Source organism: Spermophilus citellus (genome assembly GCF_964194105.1).
Source record: "Spermophilus citellus genome assembly, chromosome: 1".
NCBI classification, from domain to species: domain Eukaryota; kingdom Metazoa; phylum Chordata; class Mammalia; order Rodentia; family Sciuridae; genus Spermophilus; species Spermophilus citellus.
Window position 1 is genome coordinate 45,155,990 of NC_138182.1, and position 23,129 is coordinate 45,179,118.

The window sequence follows — 23,129 nt, forward strand, 5'->3', positions numbered from 1 at the left end:
AAACACTGAAGAAGACACAAAAATACAAAAAGATCTCTCATGTTCATAGATTAGAAGAATATTGTTACAGTGAGCATACTAGCCAAAGAAATCTGTAGAATGCATGTAGCCTTCATCAAAATATTGGTCATTTTTCATGGAACTGAAAAAATAGTAAAATCTACATGGAGGCCCAAAAGACCCTGAATAGCCAAAGCAATCCTCAGCAAAAACAGCAATGCTAGTGGTATCACAATACCTGATTTCAAAATACACTACGAGCCATAGTAACAGAAAAGTATGGTATGGCATAAAAACATACAAGTAGACCAATGGAATAGAATAAAGGACCCAGAATTAGATCTGCACATCTATAGCCAACTAATCCAAATGTCCAAAAACATAAGGAATGGTGCTGGAAAGACTGAATTTCACATTGAAACTCAATCTTTCTCACCCTGTATAAAAAACTCACCAGGCACGGTAGCACACACCTGTAATCCCAGCAGCTCAGAAGGCTAAGGCAGGAGGATCATGAGTTCAAAGCCAGCCTCAGCAACTGTGAGGCGCTAGGCAACTCAGTGAGACCCTGTCTTTAAATAAAATACAAAATAGGGCTGGATCAAAATGGATCAAAGACCCTAATGTAAGACCTAAAGCTTTTAACTAACTAGAGACACATAAACACTGCAAGATATTGTCACATGAAGGCAATGATTTTGTGAAAAGGACTCTGATAGTTCCAAAAATAAGAGCAAAAATTGACAAATGAGATTGGATCAAATTTAAAACCTTCCCCATAGCAAAGGAGACAACAGAGTGAAGAGGAAACCTATGGAATGAGAGAAAATTTATTCTAGCTATTCATCTGATAGAGGACTAATATCCATAATATATTTTTAAAAAACTCTCAAAAAGTTAAGAACATGTAATCCAATCAAAAAACATAGGCAAATGATCTGAATGGACACTTCTTAAAAGTAGTAGTACAAATGTTCAAATACACATGGGGAAAAAAAAAGCTTGACATCTTTAGCCGTTAGGGAAATGCAAGCCAAAACTACATTGAAATATCACTCCACCCCAGTTAGAACGGCTATTATCCAAAAAACAAATAATTAACAAAAGCTGGTTAGAATGTGGAAAAGGAGTAGTTTTCATATGCTGTTTGGGGGAATGTAAATTAGTACAGTCACTATGGAGAACAGTATGGAGTTTCCTCAAAACTAAAAAACAAGGGCCAGATGTGGTGATTCATACCTATAATCTCAGCAACTGGGAAGCAGAGACAGGAGGATCACAAATTTGAGACCAGCCTCAGCAACTTAGCAAGACCCTGCCTCAAGAAAAAGGGCTAGGATGTAGCTCAGTGGTAAAGTGCCGCCCAGGTTCAATCCCAGTACCAGGAAAAATAAAAAGAACCCTAAAAATAGAACTGTCATGTATAACTAATTCGAACAAATTAAAAAGTAAATTTAAGTCAAAAATGCATTTATTAAATTCCAGTGGCATTTAGATCCCATTTCATTATTTTCATTTAGATTTAAAATATACGAGATATTTCTAGAAAAAATAGTAGGGAAAAAGTTAATCCTTTGTCAGGAAGAACAAATATTTTTTTCAGAAGACAATTCACCTGCTTGTACAATAATTTAAATCACAAGATTTGAACTACAACCATAGCAAAATACTGAGTAGACTCACTAAATACGGGACCTTTGGCAAGCTTTTTATGCATGCTGTATGTGTTTCTTTGCTGTAAAAAGGGATGCTGGTAACACCTACTTCCTGGGGTTGCTGTAAATATGAATTAGGTAAAAGATGGAGAGCTCCTGGAATGATACCTGGCACATGGTTAGAACTATGGCCTATGATTCCTCAAGCCACACTGTAAATCCTCCTGTGGCCACTCAAGTTCCATGGAGGTACCAAGTCTGCTTTCGGGTTTCTTCTACCATGCCTAGGCCTGTAGTCCATTTTCTTGGGATTCTACAGAGAAGAGAAGAAAACTGGGAAACATCTCCAAAGAGCAGGTCTCTGGACCCCATCTCTGAGCCTGATTATGTAGGTCAGAGACATGGCCTAGGAACACAAGCTCTACATGTGCCTATGGGAAAACCTGTTGTGAAAAATTAGAAGTAGGCTGCTTTTTTGAAGAACAATGATGGAATTCCTGAGTATCGTCTCAAGTATAGCTGCATGAGGCAGTATTTCTTTGGTACTTAAAAAAAAAAAGAAAAATTATTATTGGTTCCTAGTATTCCAAGAAGGGCTAAATATCTGTCTTAAGGCTGTGTCTAACTCACCAAGTTCTTGCATCTACCTTTGTATAAACAGCAGATATAACATTTTTATGAGAATATATTATTCAGGAATGAGTAACTCCAGCTTCAAAAAGACTTCTTATTGTCTGTCTTTCCTTAAACCACTAAAATTCCTTTGGGGGTTGAAATGCCTCATTTTCTTTGCATCATTTTTGCCTAATTATTGAAATTTTTACTGTGCCATGAAATATAACTGAGAGAGTCATTAAATAACATAAGATTCAGAATAAAGAAGCTCAAGATTTCCATATACTACAGAATGCTTAATGATCACCCACCTTCCTTCTTATAACTGGCATAGCTGTGGTAATAATATACCATTACAAGATGTGTGTTTTTAAAATAAACTTGTCCCAGCTCAAAAGAAAAAAAAAGAAATAGAAATACCATATGACTATTCCACTCACTCCTGGATACATATATCCAAAGGAAGTGAGCATAAAAATAGACACATGCATGCCCATGTCCATCATGGCAGTATTCACAGCAGCCAAGACATAGAATCAGCCTAGGTACCTGTCAACAGATGAGTGGATAAGGAAAACTTGCCACTATACATGAAGCAATGTTATTCCTCCATAAAGAATGAAATACTGTCATTTGCAGTAAAATGGATGAAACTGAAGAACATCCTGTTAAGTGAAATAAGTCAGGCACAGAAAAACAAGTATTGCATGTTATTTTTCATATGTGATGATTTACAGGAAATAAAGATGGCCTCAAAGTGGAAGAGTGGGTAGACAAATTCAAAGTACGATATCCTTACATGACAATGCTCCATTGAACCCAATTAAATTTGTGTGATTAATCTGCATAAAACACTATAATTGAAAAATATTTTTAAGGAAATAAATTAGAAATTTTTAAACAACTGAGAGAATCCAAGAACAATATCTAAGATTAAATATATATATATATATGGGCCACCAATTTATTGGAACAAAAGCTGAGTTAAGAGGGTAGAAAAGGCATCAGGCTATGGCAGTCTTCCCTGGGTATAGGGAGCAAGATCGCAGCCACAGCACCTGTCTAACCCAATCCCAGTGCCACACAGGCTACTCTGGCCGCTCATATGTGACTCCTCATAGGAGCTATGGGAAGGAAATCCTTTCCTCTGAGAGCAGAGCTGGATTCAGCAGCAGAAGCCCTGCCCCAAGTTCTAGTCCCTCCATTCACCAGGGAGGAAGACCCAGCCTTTTCCTGTATCCCACCGATGAAAACAAGACCTTAGAGAGAACCCCTGACCTTGGAAGTGACTCCAAGCAAATCCTGCACAAAATGAGGAATGGGTCAATTGCACTCAGAGCTCAGCCCTTGAGGCCTGCGTGCTTTGTGATGACTCTTTGATTCCCTTAGTTCTCAAGATCAAGAATGTTTTTATAGGAAGGAAAGGGATAGATGCAGATATTTGTAAAGCAAAAATTATTTGGTTATAGAATGAAAATGAAGGAGAAATTGAATTTTGTCTTGAAAAATTCCAAAATGTACAATTTGAAGAAGTTTATTTTGTAGGATGGGGAAAGACTTAAAACTATAAAAGACTAAAAACTAAAGACTAAAACAAAAAAAAAAATCAAACTAATCTAAAAGTATTTTCTCCAACACCTTTCTCCTGGCATGCAGTATAAGCATATTTAAGGAAATTGTTTAGACTTAAGCTGAGAGCCTTATTAACTGGATATCTTAGTATTTCATTTGAAGTGGTATTTTCCATAATTATGACACATCTCTGTCCACAATATTTACATCTTTATGGCAGAATCAGGCTGTTATACTATCGACAGAAACATACAGTTAAGTACATTTGAGGATATTAGTTTCCATAATACTAATTTCTAGCTGTGTCCAAATCTGCGGTATGTCTAATTGCTATCCAAATGAAGTAATCATGAGGATTTCAAATACCAGTTTCACTACTTCCTAGCTGTGTGACTTGGGCACCTTACTTAATCTCTCTGTACCTCAGTTTCACCATCTGTAAAATAGGCTTTATGTGTAATTTTTTTATTGAATGACTTTATATAGGAAAAGGATTCAGAACAGTACATGGCACATAGTAGGTACTCCCTAAGTGTTGTTCGCCACTTGTTTTGAAGTACACGAAAAAAATAGAATTACAAAAGACCTATCAAGTTTTCTCATTTGAAGATCTTTGCCAAGCCTAGTGTACAAGTATATTTTGAATGTCTCTCCCTAAGACAGGTGCTAGTACATCAGTGGCCAACATGTAGTCTGACTCCTTAGGGTGTTCAGTGGGTTCTCTTTTTCCAATTCTCTTGTCTTGCAAATGAGAAAACAGGTCCAAAGAGATTATTTAACTGGAAGATGATTAATGGTCATTCCAGAACTAGGATCCAAATCTTCTGCAACTGTACTTCTTTCTTCCAGCAAATGAGGGGTGTCTTTGCTTGTTTAATGAGCTTGCTTATGAGATAAGGTCTCATAATCCTTATCTCATAAGATGTTGTACACATATCATACCCTGTGCCTGACCCACAGTGAGTTGGTGGTGGAGGCTGCCTTTCTGCTTCCTTTGTGGCTGAAGTCTGGGCTCAAGTCAAAATGTACCATGGTAAACAAGATCTAGCTGTATTTCAGTAAATGCCAGGCGAGGTTCCCCAGGATTGACTTGCTGTTTGGCTGAATGGCTCAAGTATGTGTGCCCAAGCATCAGCATATAAGTGTACATGAGCTAATTGAGTCAGGAGCTTTCAGGTTTCTGCTGCTGACTGGGTAGATATCACTCTAATAGTACTCACCACAGAAGAGCCCTGCCCTCCTGTGCACAGCCCCTCCCTGCTGATATTCACCCTGAGCACAGAGGCATGACTGGGAACACCCTCTTGGTCCTCTCTGCACAGTTCTATCTCCGTGGAGGTTGGCATCTGTGATTAAGACGCTGCCTGGACCTGCTTCCGGCCCCACACATATGGCCTTGGTTACTCTACACAGGTCATCTAAGCTCTTTAGGCTCTGCTTCTGCATTTGTGAGTGATTCCCTGTCTCATTAGAGTGTTGTGAGAACAAAAGCAAGTGTTTTGAGAACAGTCTGGCTAGGGAAACTTCTCAGTGACTCATTGAATTAAGTCCTCATTCTTAACCCAAAGGTGCCTGGTCATCAGAATTCCCAGTGGTGGTTGTTAAAAATAGATGAGCTGGACTACATCCCAGATTGCTTCCCAGAGACCCCGGAGAAGAGGCCGGAGGAGCTAGTCTTTTAATAAGTGGCCCAGGTGCCTGGTATTCAGAATGCACCACACAGCACCTCTTGCTGTCCCCGCTACAACTGCTGACATTCCTGGGGGGACTGTTGAGTCCGTTAAGCAGACCAACACCCAGGCCCCAACACAGAGCTGTTTCCTTTCAAAGCTCTGCCATTGACAAAATGCTCCACCCTCTGTAGTTCACTCACCTTTCTCGGCTGTGAAGTGGAGCTGCACCTTAATATCTACCTATGTATCTCACAGGACTATTGGGAGAATGCAGCGAGAACTCAGGGCCGAGTGATCTGCATGGTGCCCATAGAAAGGAGAGTTGCTTTTCCACATCACCATGAACCATTTTAATAATCTGCTCAGTAACCCTATGAGGGTTGACTTGGGAATCTAATAATCCTTCTAACATGGTTTTGTGGCCAAATGCATTCAGATTTCAAAATAATTCATACAAAAATTTTAGAAATACAGTTTATTTCCCTTTTGTTTGAACTGCCTCTATTTAAAGTTTTGTATATTGAAAATATATAAAATGTCTTTCATATGAATATTAAACACAGTTGATTTGACTTTCTGGTCTATTTGGTCTCTATTTTAAGTTAATCTTAATATTGTTAAATGGAAAGTGTAGCATCTGAAATGATCTCTACAGTGATTACACCATGAGAAATAATAATAGCTCTAATTCATGGAGCATTTCTATGTGCCCAACTCTGTGCTAGAGCAATAGCTTTCATAACATCCTTATTAAATGTTAGTCCCATTTGCTGAGGCTTAAAGGGACTAATTATCTTTGCAAGGGTCATTTAGCTCATAACAATAGTAGATAGAGGATTCAAACAGAATATCAGACCCCTAATTAGCCACCTTGCTTCGTGAGATCCCCAGGCACACACACAGATTGGATGTAAACACAGGGAACACAAGAGCAACAGCTGAATTCGGACAGAAGGATTATGGTTCATTTGTTCTTCCTTTAAAATAAAATGAATTGTTGGTGTAAAAATTACTATAAAAAATCTGAAATGAAAAAAATTGCACTAAAAATTCTACCTGGATTTTATGGCTGCATATAAGACATTTATTGTTGTAAGTTTGGGGTTTAGTTTTCATTCTTAAGGCTTCTTGCTCTCTGGTCTGTGTTAATAACAGATTATTAAAAGGTTTATATGCTTCTGAAAAGTATCTTTTTTTTTTTCCTATGAGTACTGTGTGAAGCATCTAGACCATATTCTCTCTGCCTTCTCCCAACAGTCCTAGGAGATATGTGGGATAGATATTAGGTTGCAGCTCCAGGGCTGGGGATGTAGCTCAGTGGTAGAGCACTTGCCTAGCCTGCACAAGGCTTTGGGTTCAAGTCCCAGCACCACACACACACACACAATGTAGCATGTAACTGTAACTCATAGCTGAGAAAAAAGTTTGGATGGCAAGAAATCCACTAGGAATGCCCCCTGCTCCTCACTGACTTAAAGAATATTTCTGTCCTCGGGGTGAGGAATATGCAATCTGAGCATGGCTTGGCCTTGCCAATAAGGCAGCCAGGAAGAGCAAACCCAGAACCTTCTGTCCATTCATCTCATGCCCGGTCCCAGCAGCTGCTCAGAAACCAGGATAATTACATTAGATGCTTTACACACACTCCTACTAGGATGACATTGCTCAGCCACAGAGAACTCAACCTTGTTTGTCTCCCTGGGAAAGGGGGAGGGGGCCTCCCCAGCCCATCACCTGCTTTAAGATGCACTTCTTTCCCACAAGTGATTTCTCTTCCTTTCTAATAGATATCCGCCAACGAAATCGAAATGCTTTTGATGAGGCTGCCACGCATGTTCAAGCAGGAATTCACGGGCGTGGGAGCAACACTGGAAAAGAGATGGAAGTTGTGTGCCTTTGAAGGAATTAAAACTACCTAACTGTGAAGAGCAGGGAATCTCGGGAATTGAAACCCACTGAACGCGGCCAGGGCTGTGCAGAGTGAGAGCCGGAGGGCCAGGCTGTCCAGCACCGGACCTGTGCCGAGCCAGCAAAGCCTGACTTGAGTTCCATCTGTGGCGTTCTCTTGTGAGTGGAAATGTAATCGTGTACCAGTTCCTTAAACTAAACAAAACTTCATACTGTGACAGATCTGTTTCCTCTGAAAACCAAACAATGATTCCACAATCATAATGATGGCAAAATCTTAAAATAGGCTACATTTGAGAATAGCTCACCAAGCAAAATATTTAAAGTTAATGATGGTGTATCGATGGTGGTTGCTAGGCTACAGAGTTGTGTATGTAATGTATAGCTGAAATTATTAAATGACATTTCCCTGAAAGTCAATCTTCCTGTTTTAGTTTAAAAAAAAAAAAAAACAAGAAAAAAGTAATTTTGCAGTGAGAAAAAAAAATCATACCAAAAGAAAACTTGAATATGTGTCTGAACAGTTATTGTATTTTATAAATTAAGTTATATGCTATTCCAGGGACTTTTGCCTTATTGAAGAGGCAGAAACAATGATTGGACTCCTTGAGAATGCTTTATCAAGAATATTATTTTTCTAATGTAACAATTCTCCATCATAAGTTCTTTTAACATGGGCTGCTTAACAATTTTCATAAAATGTAAATAAAGGGAAAACTAGTGCTACTGTCTTGTACTTGGTATGTAACATTCAGGTTTATGCATCAAAATAAACATTCAGTAAATATTCCTGTTACAAATTTTATAGCAAAGATATTAATTTTTTTCAATAAATATGACTTCTACCATATTGGCTTGGCAAATTATTCTTTGATGTATTTCATTTATTCCTTAGGAAATCTTTTTTCTCATTGCTCAGTCCCAGCAAAAATCCTACTATTTTAAAATTATTAAATACATGAGTGACATTAGGAGACAAACATTATTTCAAATAGGAATATATAAAACTTGTAATATGGACAGTATCAACAAAGGAGATTATATAGTATTAGAGTAGATACTATTTAAAATGCTAAAATGTAGCAAATATAATCAACATAAATTTTATCTTTTTGCCCTCATGGACACATAATAAAGTAGCCAGTTAATTTATTCAGTTTGGGGCTGATTTGTTCGTTTGCTTGAAAGCATATAAATTAGAAAATGAATTAAGGAATTCATACATGGATCAACAGTTTAGACAGAGTTTGAGCTTCCTCTGTTTCTTTTAATGATAAATAGGGTTACAGCTTTAAATTTTCTCCCTTGCTCTCTCACATAAAAAAAAAAACACAAAAAAATAAGTATTCAAGATACTGATTGAAATGAAGGGTTTTTTAAGAAAGGCAGCTGAGTAGTGAATATTCTTTGAAATTATATGAAAAGATCCCCATAATTTCCTGTTGGACATTGTTATCCTCACATACTTTCTATTGAACCCTGAAAATTTAAGGTATTTATTCATAATTCCCACAAATATCTACATGGGATCAATATAAACATTTCATGGAGATGAATCAAGAAGAGATCCTTTCCCTAATGTGTTCAGAGTTCACTGGGAAAAGACATTTTACCAAAAGTTCCTCTATGGTGAGATCTGAGTGACAAGAAAGACATAACAGGGGTGCGCTGGGAGTCAGAGTAAATGCCAATATATTAAACACAGGACACCTTCTCCACCTTCTGTCAATGCCATCCTGACAGATTTCTCTCATCAGGAGACACAAACAAGGATGCAAAAGTCACAAAGCAGAAAAGATCATTCGTTGATAATGTCATTGTATAATTTTAAAAACTAAGAGGTCCACCTGAAAAACTGAAGAAAAAGGGGAGGGGATTCAGTAAAGTGACTAGTAATGATGACAAAGTTTATTAGGGGCATAAGAGAAGGCACCATAATCTAGGGTCTTTCTAACTGGATGTTTCTGAACCTGAATTCACACTCTCAACTATTTCTAGGAGTCACTTCAGCAGTAAGACACAATGCAGAGTAAGACCCTAACACTCAGAGCTTTCAATAAACAGAGCCACTTGAAAGGTAAGGTAAGATTCCATCCACCAAAATGATAACATTTCTAAAACACACAGTTCTGAGCCCTAAACTGCAACTTGAAGGAATGAAATGGTTAACTCACCTTCCAAAAATATTTAATTCCTAGAGATTAGCTTCTAAACTAGGAGACTCCACTTTGTGATATATTTGTTTACACTTGAAATTACTTATACTACTTGCCTAGAAACATATCAGTCATATATTTTAAGTTTGACTATACGAATAACTTATTTTTGGAAGGAAAATATCTTCAAAATATTTTACAGACTCTCAGGCTTAGATGGGACTTTTAAAATATCACCTGGGGAAGGTGCTCACACTAAGGTAGGCCTGTAAGCTAAGCATGACTGTTACCCATCCTCTTTAGTCCTCTTGGTCACCCTCTGTGAAGACACTATAATAATCCCCATTTGCTACACAAGGAAAATAAGGTTTTGGAAGTTTTAATTAATTTAGTAATTTTTGAGTCCAAGCTAATAATTTTTTAGTCCAAGATTGGAACCCAGGGCTGACTCCAAGACATATTCTTTTCACTAGTTACACTTTCTGGTTCAATCTATTCCCAACCCACCCCAGAGCCCAATGCCCACTCGGGGCCTTTGGATGACAATCTTTACTGTCTTTTCTGCTCTACCACCCCTTGTACGTGGGTACAAGGAGCAAAGGCTCCTGAGGCCTTCCCCTCCTAAATATAAACAATAACAAAGTAGGGCTCATGGTTCCAAGAATGAGTAGAATATTGAAGACTTTAAGACCCTGCGGCCCTGAAGGACCCTTCACTTGCTTTTTCACAGCTTCCCTGAAGAAAGCACATGTATTTTGCCTCCTGCTGTTCTCCATCTTTCTATGTCCAAATAATCCAAATCACAGCCCTAAATAGGAAAACACAGAGGTCCCATCCCCCGTGGAGCTTCTCCATGCCCCAGCAGAGATCATTTCTGCGACCTCTGCATGGTGGTCCCACACTGACTGCTTCCTAGGGTACCACCAGCTGCCCTCCCCTCATGCCCTACTAATCACAAAACTCTTTGAGGGATCCCAGCACATCCCGTTGACTCTGAATTATTTTTCAAAGTTGTTTTCCTCATAATTACTTAGGAAGTAGGACAGAGAATGCACCAAGATGTTTTTCTGCCCCCAGGAACCCTTTTGCTTACAGATACATAAGGGGAAAATATCACAAAATATTTGAAAAGGCTGCCGATATCTCAGATCCAAGGCAGAAAATGTGAGTGATCATTACTGCCTCTTATTGAAATACAAAATAAGCGGCCCAATTCCTATTCAAACTTCAAACCCAGATCAGTTATCAACTCTCCTCTGGAGCCCCGATTCCCAATTTTCCTCTCCTGTGCTCCCACTAGGGTTCACTGTTTCTCCTATAGCCTTTATAAGTATATTTTAATCATTTGTGAATGTGGCTGTCTCTCTCAGGGCCCTGGGCAAGAGACCTCTCTTACTCATCACTCCGGTCCCTCAGAGTATGATATGATGTATCAATGCTTCCAAATAACTATTTATCAAATGATTGAGCCAAATGAATGAAAGAAAAGACTGCAAGAGAAATTTCTGAAGTGGTTGAATCAGAAAATATTCAAGCTCTGCATCCAAGAAGAAAGGCTAGAACTTTCTGTCCCACTATTGTAATATCTTGGCATAATTCTTACTTTTTTTTCCTTCTTATGGTAAATATAATACTTATTTTAACTGTTCCTAAGTGTATAATTCAGTGACGTGAAATACATTCACAATGTTATGTAATCAATCACCACTATCTATACCCAAAACTTCGTAATTCCCAACAAAAACTCAGTTCTTATCAAACAATAACCCCCTATTCACCCCTCCTCCAGCCTCTGGTAACTTCTATTTTGCATCTCCATGAATCTGCCTATTCTAGGTATCTATCTCCCAAGTGGGATCTGACAGCATTTGTTCTTCTATGTCTGCCTCCTCTGAGTCGATATAATGTCTTAAAGGTTCATCCAAGAACCCATTCCTCATCAGGCTAAGATGCCATTGTACAAGAAAGTGTTGGCTTAAGGAGACTTTACCTATTGCAAAAAAGGGAAAGCCATTGATCTGTGTGAAAACACTTAAATACCACATCAAAAACAACATTCCAAAGTTAGAGGAATTTATTCCAATATGCATCAACTTTTTGGTTTCATGGAAGGTGGTAAAAACAAGATAACAAAAGTAGAAAAAGTTGGTAGTGACTACAGAAAGTAAGACTGATTAAAAGAAATTCCATAAAATGAAATATATAAGACATCTCATTTTATTCATGGTAAGAATTGGGGCTATTTTTCTTTGAGGTTGGTTTTTATTTGGATTGGTTATTTATTTATTTATTTATTTATTTATTTATTTATTTATTTATTTATTTATTTTTTTATATCCCTTTTCTAAAAATTGCTATTGTGTTTATTTGTTGGACACAGTAAAAGATAGTTTATACCCCAAACGTAAGAACACTTTTACCATAATACTCATAGTTTCGTCTCATAAACTGAAAAAATAAAGAGACATCAGAGTACTAAAATCTTACAGTTTGGCTCATTTTATATCAAAATGATAAAAGGTTCCCATCTAGCTTTCATCAGTCTGCCATTAGTGGCTGAATAAACATACTTTTATGTGTGGCACACCAAACATGAACATTTTAGAGTTTAAAAAGTTTATAGTGAATATGTTTGCATATTATTAGGGCACTAGAAATATTGTGCCTGATTCCACTACCTCCAATCCCTCTTCCATTTTCATGTGAATTTTTTTTTTAATTTTTTTTTGAGAGAGAGAGAGAGAGGAGAGAGAGAGAGAGAGAATTTTTAATATTTATTTTTTAGTTCTCGGCAGACACAACATCTTTGTTGGTATGTGGTGCTGAGGATCGAACCCGGGCCGCACGCATGCCAGGCAAGCGCGCTACCGCTTGAGCCACATCCCCAGCCCCTCATGTGAATTTTTTAACTTATTTTTTTTCCATGCTTGGGCTCAGATGTTTGGGAATTTCTAATTCTTTATAGGAAAGTGTTCAAGCTGTTAGGGCAAAGTCTCAGCCCCAGCACTCACCGACCTTGTAACTACTGCATATTACTGAACTGCTCCGAGGTAACGGTTCCAGATTTACAATGAGAACATTAGCACCTACTTCACAGGGTTATCGTGATGATTAAATGAGGTAACATAGGAAAAGCACCCAACAAGAACCCAGACACACTGAAGCCATTGTTTCTTCAAAAAATAACACTTTAGGAGTAGGATGTAGCTCAGTGGCATGCACAAGGCCCTTGGTTCAATCCCTAGCACCATAATAACAATAATAATACTTTAGCTATATCATCCCCAGAAAAGTAAGCAAGTCCTGTCCTGCTATCAATAGTTCTATCCTGACTATTGATAAACAGTCAATATCATGTTTCTAAATGCAAGAATAAAACAAGTCTAAGACAAAAATAAACTTCACAAGTAGTCAATTAAATATATTCAAGTGTAAAGCTGACATGAGCAAGATGACTGTAATTCTCTCACCTACAAAGACTCTCTCAACTCCTAACAGACATGGTCCCAGTGCCTCATCACAAAGAAAAGGTAGAGCTGCCTGAATTCTGTTACAACTCCCTTTTTACTTATTTGGTATATTTCCAATAAACAGTCATTAGGGTCAAATACATTCCACTGTGAAGGAACTCTATGGCTCTGGCCAACTGCCATTTTGAATGATGGTCAACTAGGTATACAGTATGCAAAGATTAAATAAAGTATTAATTATGTTTTTTTAACCCAGCAGAGACATTGTCAGGAAAAATTATAGCTGTGGTTAGAGCATGCAATAGTATTATTTTAGAGAACATACACACTTATTATAGTTGCTGAGAGTATCAAAGTAAAGGACTCCAGTAAATCTAGTAATTACTGACTGATTGTGTTAATAAAATTAGCTCTTCTGGTCCAAAATCTTAACTGTTGCCTACTCTGTGCAGATACCCAAACAGTGAAGCTCTGTGTTTGCACTGTATGTTTTACTTCCTAAATAATGTACATTTAATAGTACCAGGATATGTAATGCAATGTTCCTACTTCATAGGAAAAACAGACTCATAAAAATAAATTGCAGATATTTTACAGTAGAAAATGGTACTTTACTATACAAAGCAAAAAAAGTGGTTAATATACAGTAGAAAGTGCATTGCGTGTAATGAAATGCATTTTTTTGGTCTAGCAAATATATTTATTGTGTGTTGAAAATTGTAATATCTTCCCCTGCACAAAGGAATTTCTATTATAAAGCTCATTTGCTATTGTGAGGAGTGGAACCCTTTTCCTTGTTTACTAAAGTAGTCTATCATAATATCAGCCCACAACACTGTCAAGTTCACTTAAGAAGAGCTATGTGTAGATAAGAATAGGACAGAATCAGAAACCAGAATATTCCATCTCATCTGCTTCTCATATCTGAGCAAGTGCTATGTAATCCACTACATCTGGTAGCAATCTCATTTTGGAAAGCATTTTTCTTTTCTGAAGAAAAAGCTAAAAATTGGTCAATTTGAGGCTCTCATCAATAAATAAACCTTTTGCCTTTGAATATGTTTATGCATAAGTGAGGATTTGTTTCTCTAGTATTTGTTGAGATAGAATATGAAGTATGGGCCAGGGAGTCAAATGACTTCAGAGGGAGATAATGTATAAAAACCTTTGTGGGCCATTTATTAAACAGACACCGATTGTTACATCAAATCAACATATCATGCATCATTTTTATGACTTGCAATCACAGTAAATCAAGTTTCAAGTATGACGTGCTATGAATTTTTAGTGAAAATAATTGTCACTTCCTAAGGTTGAACAGCAACTGGGTAGGATTTTGCATCTTGTCATCTGTTCCTTGAGCAAATACGGGAACTTTGATCCAATGCCAAAGAAAAGGCATTATGGGGGTGGGACCTAGTATGCTGTCACACTGAGCAATAAAGGAAGAACAGCAAAATCTTGATGCTCTGTGACCAAAGGCTGGTAAGTGAAACATACAGCCTTTTTGCTTTGGAAGGGGTAAATCACAGAGGCAATCAAGTGAAGTGTTCAAGAGCATTCTTCTGGAATCATCCCAACTGAGTAATGATGGACATGTGGTTTAATCTCTTAGAGACTTAATCCTAAAATGGGATGATGCTAATACTTATCACACATAGAATCATTCTGTAATTATATCCATTGACTGTGTCTTACCAGGTCAACTGAGATTATAGAATTCTTCAAGCAAAAGTTCTCAATCTTATGGCCTCCCTGCCAATTGCAAAGTATTTCCCCTCAGAGGTCAGCTTCCCGATTCCTTTCTGAAACAACAAAAGCTTAAATACAACAAAACAGGAACTCTCCCACCAGTCCCGAGAGCTTTGTGGAGTGTGTGGAACTAGAATGAGGAATTCTGAAGAACCCAAATCCCCACAGCCTCCCTGGGAGGTTTTAGGGAATCATGATGTGGATGAATGACCAGTCCAGTTCCTAACACAAACCAGACCTCTTGGAAGAGAGTCTTGGCAAAGACAAATCTGGTATGTTTTTTCAAACATAAAGTATTTCAGAAGAAATGGAACACATCCCACTCTTGAAAGAGATGGAATTAGATATCTTCTCTTGGCTCCTCATCAGAGAGAGAAGACTAGAGATCTTGTCCTGGTCCCTCTTTCTCCAATAATGATGGAACACTTTGATGGGAGAATTAAAGAGACAATCTCTTATCATGTACATCTGTGTTTTGTATTACATATGGAAAGGCAACTTGGGTGTTTAGCCCTACATTTGTCTAGCATCCAGACCTAAGGACTTGTACAGAGAAAGAACAGGTAAAGAGGTGTTCATCAATGAAATTCTCAAGCCTGATAGTGTAGGATAGGGCATAGGACCCCCCTTCTGTTCTTATGACGCCTTTGACTCGTTACTTATTTCTTTCTTTTGTCATGGGGCTTTTCCCTACAAGCACTCATCTAACTGACTTACTGATCTATCTGGTCAAATGTAGTGGTATTTTTTAATAAACTGGGAAGAAGCTCCCCTAGCATCATTAATACACATGTACAAAGATACATATACATCCACACGTACCCATTACTGTGCACAGAACATGCCATGCAAACATACACACATGTAGTCACATTCACACGCATTTACTGCTCCACTGATTTTCAAACCCCTTTGCTTTCAACAATCACTTTTGTCCCCTCAGGTTCTTCCCTCTCATTCCTCAACTTCATTTAACTACTTTAGCTACTCATTTACTTCTTGGTAGAAAGCTTAACTTAGGCAAGTAAGAGAAAGTGCTACTCAATCCTGTAGGTTATACATACATGTGTGGAATTTTACCTTGAAAAGATCATTGTGACAGGAACTGTAGATATATTGAAGCTATTCCAAACAAATTTGTGAAAAAAGCAGAAATCAACAAACTAAGACAGCTAATCCCTGAAGACACCAGTGAGCCCTGTTCTAGGAGTTGGGAAACGAGTTTCTTACATAGGAAATCTTAACACTCTATGTAAACAATTCCTCTGGTAGATGGAGGTTACACACATATCACTTCTGAGTCCCCTTTGATGTCCTATCCTCAGTCACACAGTTGCTCTGTAACTTTGTAGTCTCGTCTCACTCCCAACTTGGTCATTTGCCCACCTTTGGCCAATGAGATGGTAACAGAAGCTTAAGAAGCACCTTAGGATTTCTGCTTCCTTTTCACATGATTAGGCTTGTGCACTCCTGCACCCTGACACAGCTTTGAGAACATATTCATGCAGCTAAGTCAAGCAGCTTCAACCAAGGCCACACTAGACCAGTTGAGGACCAGTTGATCCTGCAAGAGATTACCTCAGAGACAAAAAGGTCAACTCAGTTTCAGTGGTTGATCTGGGTGGACTTGTGAGCTTCTGAATTTAGGTCACTGAGTTTTAGAGTGACCTTTTTGCAACAGGTAACTGACATAGAAATTGTTTAGAGGGGCTGGGGTCATGGCTCAGCGGTAGAGTGCTCGCCTAGCATGCACCAGGCACTGGGTTCGATCCTCAGCACCACAAAAATGTAAAATAAAGATATTGTGTCCACCTAAAACTAAAAAATAAATATTAAAAAAAGAAATTGTTTAGAATCGAGGTGCTGCTATAACAACAATAATCAAAACAAAAGTGGTATTGGCTTGCAGATGGAGCAAAGGATAGAAAAGTGAGGCAATTACCACAGGAGGAGGGAAAAGTGACAACATGGGTTATGCAGTGGCATAAAACTTTGGTAATTTCAAAGACAGAAAAAGTACCTAAAGAACACAAGGATTTGCGAGACAACATTTGCAGGCAGAATGTTAAAAATGCCCATGGTTTTTATAAGCTACATGTTGATATAATTGTACTAGAAAGTAAAAAGTTGGAGAAATAACTGGCCAGTGTTTCAGCAAATTTTGAGGAACTTTGGAAGGATCAGGACTGCTTGGTTGGCAAAGTAAATTGTTTTTCATCTTTAGCCTCTTCAACTAAAGAGTCTCAAAGTAAAATATATCCTGGGGCAAGGATCCAACCAAATATTTGTCTTTACAACCTTCTATTAAGACTTCTCAAAGAAAGAAAACAGAGCCTAGCAAACCCTCTGATCTAGAGAAAAAGGTCACTAAGAGTCTTAAGAGCATTGTCCCACAACACCTGATTTGCCTAAATAATAGCAATTAGGTCTTGAGAGCCATCTATCTCTGAAAGAATAGTGGTGTTGCTTTTGGTTCATCAAATTCATAAGAAATTCACCGAAGTTTTCAGGGTAATATATTGGCAGAAGGGTCACAAGTTTATACCAAAAGAAACTGAGATTGTTCAAAAGGCAAGAAAAATCTCTAGGTCACAAATTTCCACAGGCAGGAAGCAGGCTAAGAAAGTTGTATAAAACACACAGAAGTAGCCAAGGAGGGAAGAAAAGTGAAGCCACCCCAGATGGGATAGCACAGAAATTTCTAATTCCATAGAAAATAATGGCCTGGGGAGTCAATTTAAGAACTGAGGCTTAATCAAGAACTGAAATAGGAGATCCTGGCAACATTTTTCACAGCTAGACTTCAGAACTGCTATGAACCACTGCCTCTTGGGTGCTTTCCATTCTTTCTCTTTTTGAGTGGATTTTCGACCACAGTTATTTTGTTCTTTATTACCCTATTATGTTTGGGGGTCAAATAGGCTGCTTTTTTCATTCATATATCCTCAACTCACAGGATCTGCATCCAGAGAACCACATGGCTACATGTTAATAAGATTCTACTAGAAAGAGAAAGGGTAGAGATATAACTAGCCAGTGAGTAAGCAAATTCTGAAGGACTGTTGAGGGACCAGGACTGCTTGGCTGGCAAAGTAAATTGTTTCTCATCTGGCGCTTGAACCTAATGCTATTATTGGATGAGAACTTCCAGGATCTTGGGAGGAGGGGACAGCATATTTTGCTTCAGGCAATAAACTGAGCAGTCAGGACTAGCATGTAGACATTCCAATTTTCTACCAGTTTCCATTCCAGTTTCTTTATTAGTTTCCTATCGCCACACATAATGGTGCTAAGCCAAGCCACCCACTCCAAAACCAGTGGCTTAAGACAGCCAGTCTTTTTTTGGCTCATGGATCCATAAGTTAGTGATTTAAGTTGGGAATTCCTCCTGTTCTTAGTGAGCTTGCTTGCCTGTTCTCTAGGTCAGTTGGCGTTGGGCTGGGACACATATTTCTGGTAGTAGGCTTCAGTCAAGCTGATCTCTAATGTCCTCAGCCAAGACAGTTGCACTCAAAGGAACAGCATCTTAGGAGCCACATTAGAGTCTGCTTTACATCCTGAGATCCTGGCCCTTGAACCTTGATGCCATGATTAGATGAGAACTTTAAGGATCTTAGGAGGAGGGGCAATGTTTTGCATTAGGTAATACATCCCACTTAACCCTAGTAAATACTCTTGATTATGACGAAGCTGCAAGAGAACATTATGATGAAAACTCATGATTATAAAGAGCAGCAAGAACACAAGCCTCAATGCTGAAGGCTTCCCCAAGCCTGTGCTCACTCACATTTGCTAAAAGCCCCATGTTTGAGCCCAGAAACAACATGGACCTATCACTAACTTCAGCCTATCCAAATTTCCAGACCATGTTCCATGGAAACTATTATCCTGCAAGATATCCTCAGAGGTTCCTTTTAAAAAAAAATGATACAAATATGTAAAATACTGCTTACATCTTCTGATGAGCCACAGTACACAGTACCCATTAACTTTTTAAAGGCTCCAAGAACTCCTGTATCTGTGTACCTGAGTTTAATTGGTGTCTCCTGCACTTGCTTAACCATGAAACACATTAATTATAGAAAATTGTGAGCACATCTTGAGAACAAGTGTTCCCTAAATCACAGTCTGAGAAACACCAGTCTAAGTTATGAAAACTTGTAATAATTACATTACAACAAGGAGCTGCAAGAAACCTAGCAGCTTTCATGGCACAGATAAATAAGCCACAAAAAGTAATTATTTTCTCAAGCTCCAGATGAGAAAAACCAAGTGTCAGAGAAACTAGGCAAGCCACAAAGAAAGAGAGAGGCAAAGCGGAGATGCCGTCTCTCATCCAAACACTGCCACGTTTCTATCTCCCTCCCTATCAGTGGCGGGCTGCCTGACACCCTACCAGATGGCAGCAGAGCAGTGCACTGACAGTCTGGTAGCTGGAAAACTGGTTTGGGTCCTGGCTTAGCCCTAAGTGATCTTGAGCAGCTCACGACATCTTAGAGAAGAAGAAACACCATTCCTTATATTTCCTTGCAGCTCAAAGACGCTGGGAAATATTTTAATGAACAGATCTACAGGACACAGGAACTCTCTGAGGCTTCCCGTCTGCCATGATAAAAATGACCTAAAACTTACTGCCTTGTCATAAATCTGGTCCTGAACAAATTTATTTTTTAATCTGTTTATTTCAATCACTTAAGATATTCAAAATACCCTTCAGGCTGAGGCTCTTCCCTTACCCTTTCTAATTTTTCAGTGAAATCCCGGTGGTGCCTTTCAGGAGGGCTGTATTAATATTCTGAGGAAATACAATGCCGCCACTGTGGACTCTAATTTTAGAACATTCATCACCAAGATGGTTTGCTTCTTCCTGTGCTCTGCACCACCCCCCTGGGTTGTCAGCCTGTTGGCCTACGTTAAGCTAGGAAGGAGGCAATTTTCCTCCAGGAAACAGTCCCTTCTTGAGACTTGGCTTTGTGAAGGATGGTGAGAGGCTCAGTCAAGTGAGAATCCCTAGCCCTTACCCACTCTGACCTTGCACTCAAACTAAGGAGAAAACCACAGAGCACTCGAGGCCGAATAGCAGGGACAAAGCCACTGAGTCACCGGGATCTATCCAGGCTTCGCATCACCATTATGCCAAAGCAAGGAAGTGAATTGGTTTCAAAATCATTTCCAAATCACTGATCTAGTATGTAGTTTGGGCGAGGTAGCGGTCTCAGCACCACATGGAGCACTCAAGGAAATTGGGTACCTTGAAGGAAACATCAGAAACACATTTGGGCCTCCTGTTCTCTTACAAGAAGCAGTGACTCCTATACTTTTCTTGCCATCATCCTACTAGTGCCCAGGATGTGCACTCTTCTTGAGCTCAGAGAGGACCCTAGAGCAGGTGCCTCAGCCTTGCTCGCCATTGTTGGCATTTTGAGCTGGATACTTTACTATGGTGCATCTTGTGCATTGTTGGAGGTTTTGCAGTTCTAAATGCCCACTCGATGACAACAGTACTCCTTACCCCATACCTCAACTACCTAAGAATTGTTTAAAGGTATCAGAAAAAGAAAAGAATGATTTTGTTGTAAAATATTGATTCCAGCTTCCTCCAAGCCCCTGCCCTGGTGCGCATCTGGGGGTTCTCAGGGGCTCTTCAGATTACGGCCTTCCTTTAGGAGCTATTCTTCCATTTCCTCTTGCCCCCAACCACCAACACCTTTTGCTGCTCTCCACACCAGGTTTTATAGCTCTTCATTAGGCTTCCAATAAAGAACACATTGTCAAGTTTTTTAAGACCATCGTTCATGAACTACTCAGAAGCAAAATAAGAGAAGAAACCAGTGGTATGACATGGTTCCCTATCCACAAGTCTTGCTTGTTCCACCCAAACACATTTCCCAAGACCTCTACCCCTATGAAACTAGGTCAAACTCAGAGTCTTAGAAGTCCTGACTCTTGAAAAGATGCATTTACGTTAAACCATGAAGCAGTAAGATGGGAGAAGATGAGTTTGCAGGTGCCCACGTGCTTTCCTTTACTACCACAGCACAGAGCTTCCGAAAAACTGGGAACCATGATTCAGGAACTGGGAAGGGCATCCCAAGCTCTTCCCAACTCTTCTCACACAGTAGTACACACCTGGATATTGTTATATGTTTACCATCCCAAGTCAATAGTCTGGGATACCTGTTTAATAAGCTCGGTGTTTATTGTGTTGCAGGCACATTCTCACTGAACCCTCTTAACCACCAAGTATCAAATACTCTTTATTCCTATCTAACAGTTGAGTAAAAAGAGGCACAGAGATGTCTGCAACTTGATCAAGATCACACAGCTAGTAAGAGGCATGGCGAGGGCAGCTCCAGAATGCTTTAATTACCTTCCAGTCCTTTGGAGAGGAGAGAATAGAGTTTAGAATTAATAAGTATGTAAGTCAGCATTTTCTAGAGAAAAAGAACCAATAGTGTGTTTGTATATAAAGATAGGGATGGATAGTTAAATGAATATTTATTAGATAGGATGACAGATATTTAAGGCATGGATCAAGTAATTACAGGGGCTCACAAGACCAAAACCCGTGGGGCAGACCAGTAGGCTTGAAGTTCAGGTATGAGCTGATGTTGCAGTCTTGAATCTGAGCAGGCCCGCAAGCTGGAAACTCGGGCAGAATCTCTATGTTGCAGTCTTCAGGCAAAATTAAGAAACTTGGCTTTAGGCCTTTTTAATAAATGATGCTGGGAAAGCCAGTTACCCATAAGTAGAAAAATAAGACTAGACCCTATCTGTCATCCTGCACACACACACAAAAAAAAAAAAAAAAAAAAAAAAAAAAAAAAAAAAAAAAAACTCAAAATGGATCAAAGACCTAGGAATTGGACCAGAAACTATGCAACTCCTGGAAGAAAACGAAGGATCAACACTCCAGCATAGAGCACAGGCAACGACTTTCTCAATAGGACTCCCTAAAGCTCAGGAAATAATGCCAAGAGTTAAGAAATGGTTGGCATCTAATTAAAAATCTTCTGAACAGCAAAGAAACAATTATAAATGTGAAGAGAAAACCTACAGAATGGGATGACATCTTTGCTAGCTACTCTTCTGATACACATTAATATCTACAATATATAAAGAACTCAAAAAACTTACTACCAAAAAACCAAAATAACACAATTAATAAATGGGCAAATGAATTAAACAAACACTTCTCAAAAGAAGAAATACAAATAGTCAACAAATACATGAAAAATGTTCAACATCATTATCAATTAGGGAAAAATGCAAATCAAAACTACACTGAGATTCCATCTCCCGCAGTCAGAATGACAGTCATCAAAGAATACAAATAATACTAAATATGGAGAGGATGTGGAGAAAAGGGGAAACTTTTACATTGCTGGTGAGATTGTACATTAGTATAACCACTATGGAAATCAGCATGGAGATTCTCAAAAGACTAGGTATGGAGCCATCATATGACCCAGCTATACCACTCCTTGTTATTAAAGTCATCTACACATGGCTATCCCATATTCATAGCTGCACAATTCATGATAGCCAAACTGTGGAACCAACCTAGGTGTCCATCGATGGATGAATGGATAAAGAAAATGTAGTATATATACAAAACAGTTTTATTCAGTCATAAAGAATGAAATTATGTCATTTTTAGGAAAATGGACGGAACTTGAATTCATTATGTTAAGTGAAATTAACCAAACTCAGAAAGTCAAGGGTCATACGTTTTCTCTCATATGTGGAATCTAGCGAGGTAAAAGGAAAAATAAAGGCAGGGGGCATAGCTCATGAAAATCAAAAGCCCAGTAGACCAGAGAAAAGGAACCAGGGGGTGGGAGGAGGAGAAAGAAGGGTTAAGTGCTGCTAACCAAATTAGCCAAATTTGGTTATATTGTATGAATATACTAATATGTACAATAATAATGTATAACTATAATGCACCAATAAAAAAATGTGGGGGTAAAAAGAAACCTATCTTTGCTCTTAAGTCCTACAACAGATTCAATGAAGTCCATCCACATTATGGAGGGTAATCTACTGTTTTCAAAGTCTGCTTTAAACCTTAATCACATCTTAGAAATATCTTCACAACACACCAGGAACTGAGCAGGATGTGCACACCTGTATTCCCAGCTACTTGGGAGGCTGAGGCAAGAGGATCTCAAGTTCAAGATCAGCCTAGGCAACTTAGAATTTGTTTCACAGTAAAATATAAAAAGGGTTATGGTTGTATCTCAGTGGTAGAGCACCCCTGGTTTCAATCCTCGATTCTATAAAAAAAAAAAAAATTAATGAAAAGTATCTTCACAGCATCATCCACTA

The 23,129-nt window shown here is 38.6% G+C and overlaps 1 protein-coding gene across 6 annotated transcripts in view; it reads left to right on the forward strand.

The window, feature by feature from the left end:
* ENOX1 (ecto-NOX disulfide-thiol exchanger 1) overlaps positions 1-8,251 on the forward strand; it is a 549,814-nt gene extending 541,563 nt beyond the window's left edge. For all 6 annotated transcript variants that reach the window (XM_081287123.1, XM_081287124.1, XM_081287121.1 and 3 more), the window contains one exon: positions 7,303-8,251. In XM_081287123.1, the coding sequence (XP_081143249.1) occupies positions 7,303-7,434 (132 nt within the window). In that variant the 3' untranslated portion in view covers positions 7,435-8,251. The remainder of the gene's footprint in view (positions 1-7,302) is intronic.
* Positions 8,252-23,129: the final 14,878 nt, after the last annotated feature.